The sequence below is a fragment of the Aspergillus melleus genome (assembly GCF_016097325.1).
Source record: "Aspergillus melleus strain CBS 546.65 chromosome Unknown contig6, whole genome shotgun sequence".
NCBI classification, from domain to species: Eukaryota; Fungi; Ascomycota; class Eurotiomycetes; order Eurotiales; family Aspergillaceae; genus Aspergillus; species Aspergillus melleus.
Genome location: NW_025763375.1, coordinates 2659304 through 2674664, shown reverse-complemented (window position 1 = coordinate 2674664; position 15361 = coordinate 2659304). Strand labels below are relative to the sequence as shown.

General features: G+C 52.6%; 6 protein-coding genes across 6 annotated transcripts; 3 read left to right on the top strand and 3 right to left on the bottom strand.

Annotated features, from left to right (window-relative positions):
* Positions 1–2074: 2074 nt before the first annotated feature.
* On the top strand, positions 2075–4119 carry LDX57_010676 (sugar porter family MFS transporter). The gene is made up of 3 exons (XM_046092417.1): positions 2075–2797; positions 2858–3568; positions 3619–4119. The coding sequence occupies exons 1-3, from the start codon at positions 2261–2263 to the stop codon at positions 3985–3987; spliced, it is 1617 nt and encodes a 538-aa protein (XP_045948395.1). The 5' UTR covers positions 2075–2260; the 3' UTR covers positions 3988–4119.
* A 210-nt stretch (positions 4120–4329) lies between these two features.
* On the top strand, positions 4330–8940 carry LDX57_010675 (putative ABC bile acid transporter; the record flags this gene model as incomplete). Its single annotated transcript, XM_046092416.1, has 4 exons — positions 4330–4380; positions 4443–4751; positions 4801–5314; positions 5366–8940. 4 exons carry the CDS (start codon positions 4330–4332, stop codon positions 8938–8940), a joined length of 4449 nt encoding a protein of 1482 aa, XP_045948394.1.
* A 248-nt stretch (positions 8941–9188) lies between these two features.
* On the bottom strand, positions 9189–10100 carry LDX57_010674 (uncharacterized protein; the record flags this gene model as incomplete). The annotated part of the gene is made up of 1 exon (XM_046092415.1): positions 9189–10100. The coding sequence occupies one exon, from the start codon at positions 10098–10100 to the stop codon at positions 9189–9191; it is 912 nt and encodes a 303-aa protein (XP_045948393.1).
* A 699-nt stretch (positions 10101–10799) lies between these two features.
* On the bottom strand, positions 10800–11768 carry NOP16 (nucleolar protein 16). The gene is made up of 2 exons (XM_046092414.1): positions 11596–11768; positions 10800–11536 (listed from the first exon to the last, which is right to left on the bottom strand). The coding sequence occupies exons 1-2, from the start codon at positions 11724–11726 to the stop codon at positions 10993–10995; spliced, it is 675 nt and encodes a 224-aa protein (XP_045948392.1). The 5' UTR covers positions 11727–11768; the 3' UTR covers positions 10800–10992.
* Positions 11769–11856: 88 nt separating this feature from the next.
* On the top strand, positions 11857–13488 carry LDX57_010672 (Zn(2+) transporter YKE4; the record flags this gene model as incomplete). The annotated part of the gene is made up of 4 exons (XM_046092413.1): positions 11857–12132; positions 12236–12386; positions 12446–13388; positions 13473–13488. 4 exons carry the CDS (start codon positions 11857–11859, stop codon positions 13486–13488), a joined length of 1386 nt encoding a protein of 461 aa, XP_045948391.1.
* A 551-nt stretch (positions 13489–14039) lies between these two features.
* On the bottom strand, positions 14040–15259 carry MNN9 (mannosyltransferase complex subunit MNN9; the record flags this gene model as incomplete). The annotated part of the gene is made up of 2 exons (XM_046092412.1): positions 14040–14060; positions 14126–15259. 2 exons carry the CDS (start codon positions 15257–15259, stop codon positions 14040–14042), a joined length of 1155 nt encoding a protein of 384 aa, XP_045948390.1.
* Between the last annotated feature and the right edge of the window lie 102 nt (positions 15260–15361).

The window sequence follows — 15361 nt, the reverse complement described above, 5'->3', positions numbered from 1 at the left end:
GCTCTCGTATATGTGATACCTAGTTAACCCTGTTCTTTCTGTACACTCCCTTCTCAAGTGATGAGATATATGAGCGCCACAATGCTCAATTTTATCCATTCAATCCTCTAGCCATCTCAATCCTACGTATCTTTTTCCTGGATGGGAAAAGGTTTTCGCAAATCTGGGACTGGAAAGACTTGACTTAATAGACTACAAAAGTAGTTACAGTCGGAATCCAACACTAAGCCTGTTTGATAATTCCAACACGTAACTATCTGATGCTTTCCACGCCTATCACTCACTAGGTGCCTCATTCTCCCCATTTTTGACGTAAGTCATAACCCCCATGGACTCTCCCACGGCCGAATCCCGCGCATGCAGGCTTTCGTAAGCGGGGGAGAATCTTCTTGGTTGACAGGTGAGGCGGAGAATCTCAAGTTCAGCAGGAGAACGCGGAGAGGCCGGAGAGACCCCAGACCGACACAGCAAGCGACGTGACTGGCTGGCTGCATGATTGCGGGATTTCGTTGAGCCTGGGGGCGGGTAAACGGACAGCAACTGGAGTCTGGAGCAACCATCTGCCCGCGTGCAGTGTGGGGGTTTTGGGGAAGAAGGGAGAACCCCGGGATTGCTAACAGCCGCTTAGATTAATAATAAAGGTCAGCTGCGTCCCCTCCGCATTCTAGAAGTTTGCCTCCATAGTGCCTCAATAGTTAATATATATCATCCGGCTGCTCCGGAGCTGTCAAGGTCCAAGGGAGAATGTCCTGGTATGGCAGGTTCCACGAGTGTTTGCCCTTTTCCAGTAGAATGGGTCATTTTGCACTGTGACTATTGGATTCGGTAGTTTGAAGCCGTTGTCAAATGAAGTGAAGGACTGGGCATGATGTTCAACGGTGACTATATCGTACATAGAACGGCTACAGTGAGCCAGTGCCACTTGAAACAAACCAAGCAAACTACATCCGCGAGAGGAGAAAGCCGAAGTTCTGCCTCCCATCTCCATGAGAGAGATCTACATTCTCCCGATCGCCTTGGGGGTCTCGTTTATCCTTCTCCGTCCGGCCACGGTGGGTCACCTGACTCGTCACGGTCAGGTGACCGTCGCGGTTGCCACGCGATGCTTAGCAAAGCTTCGGTTCCTTGGACGCCCCGATCTCGGCTTTCCCCTTTCATCTCTACGGAGTATCGTTCACTTCTGCGACAGTCAGCAATTCCTCGCTGAGGAGCAAGTGACAATGTCAAAAGCTGATCTCGCCACGCTGATCTCAATGCCGTAGTGGCGACGTCGTCCTTGAAGCCAAATTCAACATAAACATCTGCAGCTGGAAGTCGGCGATCGGCAAAGTTGGCGAGTCGGCAAAGGGACGTGTTTCGGGCGCTCGGGAATCGTCCGAAAGACCAATGATGTCCCATGCTGAGAATAGGGTTAAGGGCTCACCCCGTCCCGATCGCGCTGATGGGCCGTGGTCGGTGGCCTGGAAAAGGAACAAAGGTGCAAAGTGTAACGCTACTACGACTAGACTGCGGACACCGGCCGGTCCGGCTAATGGATCTCGGTGGCCTCTCTAACAACTACCACTAGAACTTCCTGCCGAGCCGGCCAAGAACCTTGGATAGGCTCCATGCAGCGAACACGGTTTCGCTCATCGTCACAAACTCTGTCTCCGCTGAAGAAGAATATGCCGTGCCTCCCTCGAGTTCCGGTCCTGGACGGCACTTGTCCGTTGGTTCTGCACGCTTGTTTGCGACCACGACGGAGTCCTGTCCACTCGACGGATGGATCTGAAGTCAACGAATTGCATTCTCTGGAAATCCAGGGGAGCGTGGCGTACCAGTGATATATGAATATGATCGCCGCGGCTGAATGTTCTTTTCTCGCTAGAGCTAGAACGACTTACCCACCGGCGAAGCGAACCAATTTAGCTTGGGGAAAACACTTCCCCGGCCGTGGTGTCCACCGCATGGAGATCGTGGGAATTTTTCACAGGTCAAGTGCACCAAAACCCTTGCATCTATAGGATGAACTAGATTTTTCAGCGTATCGCAAGCTCGCTTTCTATCCCCGTCAAGCCCCAGTATGGGGTTAATCACGACGTAAGGTGTGGAGAGGGTTCGAAAAGACTGAAACCCACACCGGTGCCGCCTCTAGAATCCTAGATATTACTGAGGGTCCCAGGCCCATTTTCTTTTCTGTCAACTTCAACAATCATACGATTCGAATCTTCTCTCTGTTCAATCCTTTTCTACCTCCCCTAACGCTGTCCAACCCGCAGCAATGGGCGTTCTACACGTCGTTGAGGACCGGCCGACCCCCAAGTCGGTCTACAACTGGCGAGTCTATGCTCTCGCCGGAGTCGCATCATGCGGTTCCAATATGATCGGGTACACCAGTGCCTTCATCGGTACGACAATCACGCTGCCGTCCTTTACAAAGGAATTCGGTTTCGACAACATGACAGACGACCATGTTGATTTGATCAGCGAGAACATCGTCTCCCTCTTCATCGCCGGTGCCTTCTTCGGTGCTCTGTTTACCTACCCGTTTGGCCATTACTGGGGACGGAAATGGAGTTTGGTCCTTGCCGCTACCATGTTCATCTTGGGCGCCGGTTTACAGGTGGGCGCGACGGGCGCTCGCGGTCTCGGTATCATGTACGCTGGACGTGTTTTGACCGGACTGGGTACCGGTGTGGCCTCGAACATTATCCCAATCTACCTTTCGGAACTGGCCCCCCCTGCCATCCGTGGACGACTCGTCGGTTTCTACGAACTTGGCTGGCAAGTAGGTGGCATGGTAGGATTCTGGATCAACGTGAGTGCATTTGTTCGTCGCCTTGCTGTGAAGCTTTTGAATTAACCGTTTATGATTCAGTATGGCGTTGAAAAAACTCTGGATGCCAACCACCAACAGTGGATCATTCCTTTCGCTGTCCAAATTGTTCCCGCGGGTTTGCTTTTGGTCGGAACTCTGTGGCTGAAGGAATCTCCTCGCTGGCTGTTCCTCAAGGGCAAACGCCAGAAAGCCATGGCCAACCTGTGTTGGATCCGTCAGCTGGAGGAGACCGACATCTACATTGCCGAAGAAGTGGCTGCCATTGATCAAGTCCATGAGCAGCAGGTTGCCACCGTCGGAATCGGGTTCTGGAAGCCCTTCCAATCCCTCGCCTCTCGCCCTCCGATGATGTACCGCCTGTTTTTGGGCTGCATGCTCTTCTTCTGGCAGAACGGATCTGGGATCAATGCAATCAACTACTACAGCCCGACTATCTTCAAGAGCATCGGTGTCGCCGATGAGACTGTTAACTTGACCACGGGTATCTTCGGTGTCGTCAAGGCCGTGATGACCTTTGTCTGGCTATTGTTCCTCGTTGATCAACTGGGACGCCGGTTGCTGCTTTTGATTGGTGCTATTGCTGGTTCCATCTGCATGTTCATCATTGGTGCCTACATCTGTGCCGTGAAGCCCGAAGACAATCCCACCGACCACCTCAACAGCGGTGGAATTGCATGCATCTTCTTTTTCTACCTTTGGACTGCCATTTACACTCCGTCATGGAACGGTACCCCTTGGTTGATCAACTCCGTAAGTTCACACCGCTGGCTTTACCTCACACCCGTCTAACAGAAACACAGGAATTCTTCGATCCCAACCTCCGTTCTCTGTGTCAAGCCGCCACCACTGCCAGCAACTGGCTCTTCAACTTCCTGATTGCCCGGTTCACCAAGCAAATGTTTGCGGCCATGCATTACGGCGTATACTTCTTCTTCGGAGCTCTCTCGTTCCTTGCCTTCTTCTTCGCCTTCTTCCTCATTCCCGAGACCAGTGGTATCCCGCTGGAGCAGGTTGATCGTCTCTTCAAGATCAAGCCTATCTGGAATGCGCACAAGCAGCTTAAGGCTGAATTGAAGGAGGACGAGGAGCGGTTCCGCTTTGACCTGAAAGAAGGTTCTTATGAGAAGGAGAGACAGGAGCACGTGGAGAACCAAAGCAACAGCACATAAATTGATCTAAATAGACTTTGTATATATGGGGTTAGACGTGTTTATAGATGACTTGGCTTTGTTTATGGATTTGAGCTTGTGTTTCCTTATTCCTGTGCAGAATCTGGCGCTATGATGTTTTCTAGCTTAGCAATGAATGTCTTGAATTAGAAGAATCTTGTCCATTGCCAGACTTACTGTCGTTCCGGTTCAATGAAAGTCGCTCGGAATCCTTGGCATCTGGTTACCTAAGCGCAGGCAGCAGCCAACCAGCGCCGGAATGCGTGCCGAGCGAAGGATGACAAGAGGGGACGTCGCTCATTGTTCCTCTCATCATCTTGACAATTGCACCATCTCACGGCAATGGCCCTGGATCAGCAAGATGCCGGGCTGCACGCATGTCATTTTTTCTGGGTAAGCCTACAGTCTCGATCTCCTACGCATTCTTTCGTTCTTGGCGCTGATTTACCTCTCAGGACTCGGACAGCGCGCGATTGTCGCCATGTGCAATGCGCTATGTTTCAGTAGTACCTGGCATTGCTATCATCACAATTGCTGTCTTCCAGATCCTTGGACGTCTGTTACACAAATGGCGCCCCAAATGGACAAAACCGTTCATCCCAGAGCCCTCGCCGTTCCCTGAACTGGCGTCGAGAACAGGGCCTCAACGACTAGGCTGGGTGATATCCCTGCTTGCTGTATCAATTGTTGGCTTCGCGGCTGAGCTCATTAAAGTCATCCCCAATGGGTCGGATAGCGCCAATTACATCCTGTTGGTATCTTGGGTGAGTGGCGATCTGACCCGTGGGTCAATTGCTGGCTAACTGATTGTAGGCTCTGACTGCCGCGTTAATTACCAGGGAACGACCACGGTCTAGTCCCGTCTCTCTGCTTGTTTATTTTGGAACTGCATTCGCAGTAGAGGCTGCATACATACTGAATGAAAATGCTTACGGTGTGCATAAATTGTTCGCCTACTACCTTGCCGCGGGCGCTGCAGCGGCCGGCTGCGCCGTCATCCTTGTGATGCCCCTACGGGAGCCCTTCCTTCCATGCATTGATATCGGGGTGGTCGGCCAGGCGCCATCAGCCGACTTCCGCAGCCCAGAGGATAACTTGAGACTATGGCAATTCCTCAGCGTGTCGTGGATGGCCCCTTTGATGTCCTTGGGGAAACAAAGGCAACTGAACGAGGACGACGTATGGTTTCTGGGGTTTGAGTTCCAACATCGCCGACTGCATGAGAAGTTCCGCAAACTCCAGGGGTCGGTGGTCACTCGGTTGCTTCAGGCCAATGGAATTGACGTCCTCATTATTACGTTGATTTCCATCGTGCAGATGCTCTGCGGTTAGCCTTTCGCGTTCCTTCTAATCTTGCTCATCACTGACGTTTTCTTAGGCTTTTCCACCCCGGTTCTCCTGCAGCAGCTTTTGCAGGCAATGAATTTCCCGGATAGAAAGAGAGTTGCTTTGACTTATGCTCTTTTGTCCTTGTTTCTTCGTTTCGTGTCTGCCCAATTACAGGTGCTGAACATCTGGTATGGCAGAAGGTGCTATGAGAGAAGCAGGGGTGAGATGATGATGATGATTTATGAAAAAGCCTTATCTAGAAAAAATGTCTTTGAACAGCAGGTGAAAGACAAGGAAGAGGAAGAGCAACTTTCAAATGGAGACGATAGCAATGACGATGTTGAAGGTGGGCCCAAGCAGCGGAAGCTCTGTGGGCTTTTCAATCGATCGCAAAGCCCTCAGCAAGAAAGACCAAAGACAGCGGCTTCCATGGGAAAGATATTTAACCTTCTCCGCGGAGACGCCTACGAGGTAGCCCAGCGATTCTGGGAAGTTGACCGTCTTGTCGATAAGCCCTTAGGTCTGATTATTGCCATTGCTCTTGTTTGGAAGCTACTTGGGCCTTCATGTTTCCTGGGCATTGTAGCTATTCTGGCTGGCCAAGCGATCAATGCTATCATCACCCGTACTCTCTTCAAATGGGAGCGTGTCCGCAGGCTGGCGACTGATACCAGGCTACAGATCTCTTCCCAGTTTGTGGAAGCACTGCGTCACCTTCGTTGGTATGGGTGGCAGAACCATTGGCTCGGCCAGGTCCTTGATGCGCGGCAGTCCGAACTGAATCTTCGAATCATTACCAGTCTTTGGACGGTTCTGATTCAGTTCATCAATGTCTTCACAAGCGGCTTGTTTCCTGTTGTGGCATTGTATGCTTATACGGTGCTGGCAGGTCATCCCCTTCGGATCGACATCATCTTTCCTGCACTCCAGCTGTTCACTATGCTAGAAACTCGGATACGAGAAATCCCCATGCTCATCACGATACTCATTAACGCATCCATCTCAGTGGAGCGAATTGAGGATTTTATGCATGAGCCAGACAAGGAAACGAAAGACACGTCGAGCGACTCCGACTCTTCGCTACTGTTGGACTCCTGTTCATTTGCTTGGGCCGGGAGGAAATTACCTGTCCTGTCGGATGTTAATCTCAAGATCTCCCAGGGACTGACTGTCATCTGTGGCAAAGTGGGTGCAGGAAAGACCGCACTTCTCCAGGCGTTGCTGGGCGAACTAGATCGTATCGATGGTGTTGCACACATTCCCAATGAGATGGTCGGCTATTGCTCCCAGACACCCTGGTTACAAAGCATGAGCATCCGAGACAATATTCTCTTTTCATCGCCTTATGACGAACAGCGGTATAAGCGCGTTCTCGATGCTTGCGCTTTGCTTCCCGATCTCGCCAATTTCAAACATGGCGACCTGTCATTCGTGGGCGAGAATGGCGTCGGTCTTTCAGGTGGACAGAAGGCACGCGTTGCTCTTGCTCGAGCAGTATACAGTGCAGGAAGCATTTTGCTCCTTGATGATCCGCTGTCCGCCTTGGACCACAATACAGCGGAGACCATCGTCCGCAGATGCTTCTCGGGTCCTTTAATGCAGAACCGAACCGTTGTCCTCGTCACGCACCGCACCCATCTCGTTGGCCACATCGCGGATCAGATCATCGAAGTCCAACATGGCCGAGCTACAGTGCAAAACCGACAAGCTGCAATCGCTTCTCATGACTCCAGTGCGGACGATACTTCATCGTCTCATACAGTAGATAATGAGTCCGAGAATGAAGCCGAAATTGAGGATGACACGGCCGCGGTACCAGACAAGTTCATTGAAGAGGAGCATCGGGCCGAATGGGGCGTGAAAGCCCGGGTTTACTGGAATTACATCAGAGCCGGAAAGTATAAATGGTGGTCTGCGCTTGTTGTCGTCGTGGCGGTGTCTCGAGTCACCTCAGTCGCACAAGCATGGTTTCTCAAAGAATGGGGTGAAGCATATAACCAATTCGTTCTTTTCTTTGAGTACTCGGGGTCGAACATCATGTCTATTGCCTCTGGATCCGACACCCAATCGATTCTCTCAAACACAGTTAACTGGCTGCCCAAGAGCCCGATCGACGATTTGCCCGCTCCAGCAGAAGATGTTCGCCCGTGGTTGCTAGCATTCTTTGCTATCACGGCCTTCCAGTCCGTCGTTATGCTCTTGTCGCAATTGTTGATGCTGGTTGTTGTCTACTATGCTGGCAAAACAATGTTTCAGCAGGCCATGGTGCGAGTCAGCCATGCGACGTTCCGATTCTTCGATGTGACTCCCATTGGTCGATTGATGAACCGGCTGACGTCGGATATTGGCGTGGTGGATGGGAACATCAGCCAACAGTTTCAAATCATTGCATTTCTCGCCATTACGTGGATTTCGTCTATGATAGTGATTGCTTCCGTGACCCCGACTTTCCTCGGATTCTCCGTGATCCTTACTGTCGCCTTCATCATCACGTTCTTGCAGTTCCTCCCAACCTCGCAGAGCTTGCGACGGCTAGAAATGGTATCATTGAGCCCTTTGATATCCAACTTTGGCGAACTTCTGCACGGCTTGACAACTGTCCGTGCATTCCATGCAGAGACGCGTTTCCAGGATCGGGTTATCGCAGTCGTGGACAAGTTCCAAGGCATGGATCATTTCTACTGGTCGCTACAGAGCTGGCTGATGTTCCGCTTTGAGAGTCTATCTGCCATATCCACTTTTTGCCTGACAGTGCTTGCTCTCTACACAAGTGTCTCTCCCGGCTTGGCTGCATTTGTTCTCATCGCCGCTAACAGCCTGGTCGACGCCACTCACGGGCTTTGCAAACAGTACGGTCAGTTGCAGATGGACTTTGTCTCCGTGGAGCGCGTGGACGAGCTGCTGCACGTGGAGGAAGAAAATCCGGGCACCATCGAACCACCCGCCTCGTGGCCCAAATTCGGTCGCGATATTACATTCGACGGCGTCACGATCCGCTACGCTCCTCATCTCGATCCCTCACTCAAGAACATCTCCCTGCGGATTCCTGGAGGCTCCACCACCGCTATCACCGGCCGCACAGGTAGTGGGAAATCCACACTCGCCGTCTCCCTTCTCAGCGTCATCCGCCCCGAATCCGGCCGCATCCTGATCGATGACATCGACATCGCACAAGTGAGCACCCAAGCACTACGCACACGAATCACCTTCGTCGCGCAAGACCCCGTCCTCTTCCCGGGAAGTATCCGCCTCAACCTTGACCCAACAGGCGACTACGCCGACGAAGAATGCGCCGAGATCCTCAGACGAGTATGTGGCCGACACAACTGGACTCTCGACACACACGTGGAGGCTGGAGGCCGGAACCTCAGCCAGGGCGAGCGGCAGCTTATCGGACTATCCCGGGCGGTGCTGCGTCGCAGCTCGATTGTTATTCTGGATGAGGCGACGGCGTCGATCGACCACGAGAGCTCGTTGGAGATTCAGCAGATTATTCGTGAGGAGATGAAGGAGTCGACTGTGATTACTATTGCGCATCGGCTGGAAGCTATCAAGGATGCGGATTATTATATCGTTTTGGATCAGGGCGGAGTGGCTAGGCAGGGGTATGTTAAGGATATGTGATCAGGTCATAGATTCCGTAGATAGGAAAAGTCGTTTATTCGTTGATATTCATTCGGCTTCACACCCATCTCTGCAGACCGTCCAACTCTCTTCAATCCCAGTAGAATACAAGACAATCCTCCAAGGCGAGACACTTCAGTCCAAATCTGACCCATAGCAGTAGACGAGTAGAGAAACCCTATCCGACCCAATCAACAACACCAACAACAGACAACCAATCTTCCACAACCAAATAAACAACCTCAAGATCAAACCCATCCCAACAAAACCCCCAAACAAAGCACCCACCCCACCAACACCACAAAGCTGGTTCTCTGAACCAAGCAAGCCGCAGCCCCAGCCTCCTTCCCACCCGAAGTCTTCGCCGGAGTGACACTCGAAGTGGAACTGGAACTCAAACTCGCCACCTCCGAAAATGAAGTCAAAGAAGAAGACAAAGAAATGCTCCAAGACGAGGAGGAAGACGGCAAAACGCCCGCCCCAGTCCTATACAACGGCGTCGGGGTCCAGGTACATTTATCAGCCATTCTGGGTCTTACGAGAGCAGGCGTGGGAGTATAAGTGGGAATGGACGTCAGTACCGCAAACGCAGGATCAGATACACAGTCATTCGAATTTGAGCTCTCGAGGACCGTGGTATTCGGATCTCGGACTCCCAACTGAGGCACGCAGGGGGGTTGAGGGTGACCGGGGCTGGTAACTGTGGGTTTAAGCTGACTAGTCAGTGTTGAGGACATGATGAGGGAGTCCACAGGTGTAACGGGAAGTGGAAGAGGGAGGGAAGGTATGGTTTGGATGATCCCTTTCTCGTTGTCGGGGTGAGTTGTGGTTGTGGTCGGGGCCGTGTGTTGGGGATCCTCAGGCTCTCGCTCTGGCTCTGGCTCTGACTCCAAGATAGTGAATTCTAGGCGTTTGCGAGAGACATTGAATTTATCGTCGGAGTAGCTGGTCGCGGGAGAGTAGTAGCTGTCACTGTCGATGGCATCCTCGTCGTCCGAATCGTCGTAGCTGTCGGACTCTCCGGTGAAAGAATCGGAAGTGCACAGCGCTGTCTCAGGAATGGGCACTGGTTTGCCAGAGCGAGGATATCCGGTTCCATTGAACGCGCAGAGGGCGTCACCGAGTATGGGAGTGGTTTCGTAGCCTAGATTTAGTCTCATTAGTTTGGGAGCAGGTTGTCGCCATGGTTTTAAAGAGGTAAGGAGAGCAAAAGAGAGAAAGACGAATGGTATAAACAAGCACGCACAGATAGCCATATCTTCATATCCAGGAGGGAGGATATTCGCTAGTCTGCAAGAACAAATAATGGTGTTGGTTAGCAAAATCGCACTACGACAAAGGCATGGCGAGAGGTAAACAACGCACTCAATATTGCACGAGCGGATCTCAGCGGTGGTAATTGACACGCAGGAAATCATGGTAGGGTCTTGCAGGGAGCCATGGACGCAGTAGTGGCCTCCTGGCTTGGAGCAAAGCAGGCTGTTGGTGATGGCGTTGCTGGGATTATCGGTCAGTAAACAATGTATGCGATGTAGAGGTGTGTGAGAGAGAGGCTGTACTATCCAATCTGGGCGCATCCAAGCTGGACAAGAGACAGGACAGTCAAGATGACTGCGATGAAGGGAGTCATTGTGACTGCTGTGATAGATGGGTAGTTGAGGATGGAGCGAGTACAGCTGGGGTGTTGTGAGGGATAAAGAGAAAGTGAGAGGGGAGGAGGGCGAAGTGAAATAAGCGAGGACAAGAGGGGATCTTTCTAGCAGAAAGAGCATCAAATATCTGGTGTGAAAGCAGATGCCAGCTATACTGCCAGGCGCATGGACAGTATCTAAGTGATTTGGTTGGGACTCTTACTAAAAACCTGCTACCGTGAATTCTTATGTGCAGATTACTATTCAATTGCACGTCAGATCTATCATAAGTAATCTGATCCATCAAGCTGAAGAATAATCAGAGACAGCTAGTGGAAGGGAATAGATACAAGACTTTTAGCCAAAAATGAACCATATAACGCCGAATTCGCCCTTGCACAATGCATATCGGTATCACCCATCACTCCTGGCTCTTCTTCCACTTTTTAATGCGCCGCCTGATGTCACCCTCGCTCTGTTGCATAGGATTCAGCTTGCGATCGCGGAACATGGCAGCAATGTCGTCGCCGTGTCGATCGACAAGTCTCTGGATCCATTCCGCCTCCCGCGAGCTCTGGTGGCGCGGCTTCTTGGTCTTGACATCTTCTCCCTCCTGCGCTGCTTGCCGCTCAAGTTGCTTGACAATGTCCGTCTTCGGAGCCCCGTAGGCGTCCTGCTCGTTGTCGGACAGGTCGTTCAAGGGGTCGTTGAGCGGGTTGTCTCGTTTCTTGCTAACCACTCGGATAATGTTGCCGGTCTCTGGATCGCGTTCCACCTCGACTTCTCCCAGTCCCAGTTGCTTCGCTGTCGCTTCCGAGCTGCCCTTGATGTGTAACGAGTTTTCGGGGGCGACGTCGATACCGCCGTCCTTGTTGGGGCGTTTCTCGGCGCCACCGGCGGGGGCGTTCAGACGGTGAGTAAGACCGAGGCGACGATAGTTTTGCGTGAGAGTCAACTTGCGATCCCTGTGAATTGCCATTAGCGCTGCTCTTTATGATTTTTGTTCTGACCATCGAATCCGTACCAGTTTTCGGCGATGATAGCATTTCCCAACACGTTGACCTTCTTCTTGCCGCTCTTGAGGATGTTTCCCCTCTTAGGCCTGTTCTTCGACAACCCCGACCGGAGCTTCCTGGCTTGACGAATGTTTGTCATGGTGCAACGTGGATCAAAAGTGCAATGATGATCAAATCGGAGGTTCGAAAAGTTGCGGCAAGAAAGTTCGGAAGAAAAAGAAAATGATCTTATCGATTAGCTCGTCCGTGTTTGCACTGCGGGGCTTGGCATGTTTGTCTCAGGGGTCCCTGATCAGCAGGTGACTTGGGCTTTATCGCCGACGGACAGCCGATCGACAGTCCACTCTCCTCCACCAATTGCTCCCCTCGTGGCCTTCACCCCTGGCCTGTTCCTCGTTGCTATGGTCTCGCGTCTTTTCGCTCCCTCGCGGAGAATTGGCTTTGCGCTGGCTGCCGGAGTCTTGCTTTTCTCCGCTTTCGCGATCGCTAAAGATGTACTAGATGTCGGGGAGCTGTCGGTCGGACAGATCGAGGATGAACTGCAGGTAAACAAAGACCCTGTCACTTTTTAGCCCTAACCAGGCTATCTATATACCTACCTTTCTGTATCCGACTATACATTCGTTGCGAATTTCACTGACTTCTCAGAACTGTCCTTTGGTGGAATCACTCAACGAACACAAACGCGCAAATAGCCCCCAAACCGCCAGTCTGACATCCAAGATCTTCTCTGTCCTCTTCCCCGGCAGTCCCGCCGTCAATGCCATCCTAGCCACTGTCTATATCTCCGGACCCCCGAGTACGTCCGTTTTCAGCAAATTCCCCATCGCGATCGTTCTAACTGTCTTCACCATCTAGACTTTCTCCTCGCACTATGTCCTCCCAACATCGACCCCTCTTCGCTGTCCGTCATGGTCGCCTTCGCCGTGGGGGGTCTTCTAGGTGATACCCTTTTCCATCTCCTGCCCGAGATCTTCCTCGGCGAGGATGCCCAGGACCACGTCCGCTTCGTCATGGTCGAGCCCAACCGCAACCTTCTCCTCGGTCTCGGCATCATGGTCGGATTCTTCACATTCGTCGCAATGGATAAGACGCTGCGGATCGCAACCGGCGGAGAAGGACACGATCATTCCCACGGCCACGGACACACCCACATCCATCCCGAGACGAGCACCACCGCTGTAGCCAGCGGCGCCGACAAGGGCACCCAGGGTGTGAAACAGCGCAACAAGAAGTCCGCTCAGCAAGAGAAGACTGCGCCGTCGACCGAAGACACCAGCAAAGAGATCAACCCCAGCGTCAAACTCGGCGGCTACCTCAACCTGATCGCCGACTTCACGCACAACATCACCGACGGCCTCGCCATGTCCTCGTCCTTCTACGCCTCGCCCACCATCGGCGCCACCACCACCGTCGCCGTCTTCTTCCACGAGATCCCCCACGAGGTCGGCGACTTCGCGCTGCTCATCCAGTCCGGCTTCTCGAAGCGGAAGGCCATGGGCGCGCAGTTCGTCACGGCTGTCGGCGCCTTCCTGGGCACGTTTATCGGCATCGCGGTCCAGGAGCTAGGCGGCCACGGCGGCGATGCTGGTGCTGCGGATTCCGCCACCGCCGGTCTGCTCGGGACGAGTTTGACCTGGGGCGATATGCTACTGCCGTTCACGGCAGGGACCTTCCTGTATGTCGGCACCGTGTCGGTCATTCCGGAGTTGCTGGAGACCGGCAAGGACAAGAAGAAGGAGATCAAGCAGACGATCATCCAGTTCTTGGCCGTCGCGTTGGGCGCGGGTATCATGCTTGCGTATGTTTCTTCCCTTCCTTCTACCCTTCTACCTCTCTACCCCTTTGCAAATCAAGTAATAGGGTGACTGACTAACTATCGCAGAATCTCATGGGACTAAACCATCGTCGTCACTATCCTGTCCTGTCGCAGGTCCTTCTCTACCACCGACCTATATTACGACCCTATTGACCAATTGGATTCGAACTCCACAAGACGGATGATATGTAAATTCAATATACCATATAGAATTTGGGAAGATATAATACCTTCAGTTCCTCTCGGTTACGAAAAAATCTACAAAAACCAACATTCCATCTACTACTGACGAGACAATAAATATATAATTCCTCGCAACCCGTATCAACCATCCATTCAGACGCCAATCCAGAACTGTATTCCACTCCAATTCACAAGATATGACCAAAAACTGCAATATAATGAACAGGAATGTGAAAGGTTAAGATGGACATAAACGAAATAAGAAGCAGAAACAGAAGCGAAAATGGGTAAATTAAACGAACAGCTATCATGAATGAATGCGAAGAAACCTTGCGCACAGCGCAAAGTACATAAACCAAGGTCCCAGTAAAAAAAAAAAAAGAAAAGCAATACAAAATCTATAGGATAATTTTATGTTTACTTGAAATCGTTACACCTCTGATATCTCTATCACTCGTTATAGTGATATACCTAGTTTCGCCAGGATTAGTTTACCACGTTCAGCGAAGATAAGAGTGGGTAGAGAGGCAACTCACAAAATAATCAGGTAGCCCAAACACCGAATAACCCAGACGCTTGGCCATCTTCGCAAAACCCTCCGTCTCAACCAAATGGTAGAACGGGAACGCAGGGAACATGGCGCCGTCACGATGCACATCGGCCTTGACCATGAGCGCGGTGCCACCGACACCGTCCAGCTCGATCTCGCGACGCGGGTCGGGGTTTCTCTGGTCGGCCATGTAGGCCATCAGGGACCGATACGTCGGCATCTCGTAGTAGCCCTCAAGGAGGATCTCGTCGGGATCCATGGCTTCAGCCAAGGACTGGGCGGTGGAGCTATCGATCCACGAGTTAAAGTCGTACGGACGGACATCGTTGCGCTTCGTCTCGGTGTTGTAATAGCGCTGGAAGCAGTTCGGCACGATGACCGGCTTGTCATGCCGCGTGAGATCCTGGATCAGGGTTCGTGGGGTCTCGATGATGTCGGCGTCCAGCCACAGCACCCACGAGGTGCTGGGGCCGAGGGTGGTGAAGACCAGGCTATTGCGGGCGCGACTCATAGACTCGCGCCGCGCTTTCTGGTTCGCCATTTTATGCCGCTCTTTCTCGTCCTGCGACTGTAGCGGGGGCTCAAAGTCCTGGCGCAGGATGGAGATGCTGGCGAACCGGGAGTCCACGGGTCCGGATTGCGTCTTTGCGATGGCCTCCTCGAGGGCTGCGACCGCTGCGTTTCCCTCCTTGGTGCGGGGCACAATGAAGCCGATGGAGATCAGAGCGTGCGGGTAGCTCAGCTTTTCGACGTTGGCCCAAAATTCGGGGTAGAAGCGCGCGAGGGGGGTGAGGATGAGGACTCGTTCGCCCATGCCGGCGGCATTGTCGGTGCTGGTGAGACTGTTGAGGTTGTAGTGGACGACGGGAGGGGGCGCCTGGACGCCATCGTTGCGGATTGGTTGTTCTTTGAGGAATGGTTTTGTGGGCGGCGAGAGAGGATTCTGCGCGGCGTCTTCGCGGAGCTGTTGCGACGAGTCGGCGACGGGGACGGAGGCGGCGGAGGCGGAGGATGAGGGGGGAGACGGAGAGAGCAAAAAGCAGAGGAATCCAAAGGCGAGCAGGGCCGCCAGGAGCAGCGTGATAGGACTGGTGCGTCGCATTGGACGAGCGACGGCCATCGCGGACCGTGAGACCGATTAGAGGTGGTGGTAACGGTGTTGGGTGAGTTGGCCAGACGGTGACGGGTACGTGGTCAGTGGTGCAGATCGACAAGTTGGCGT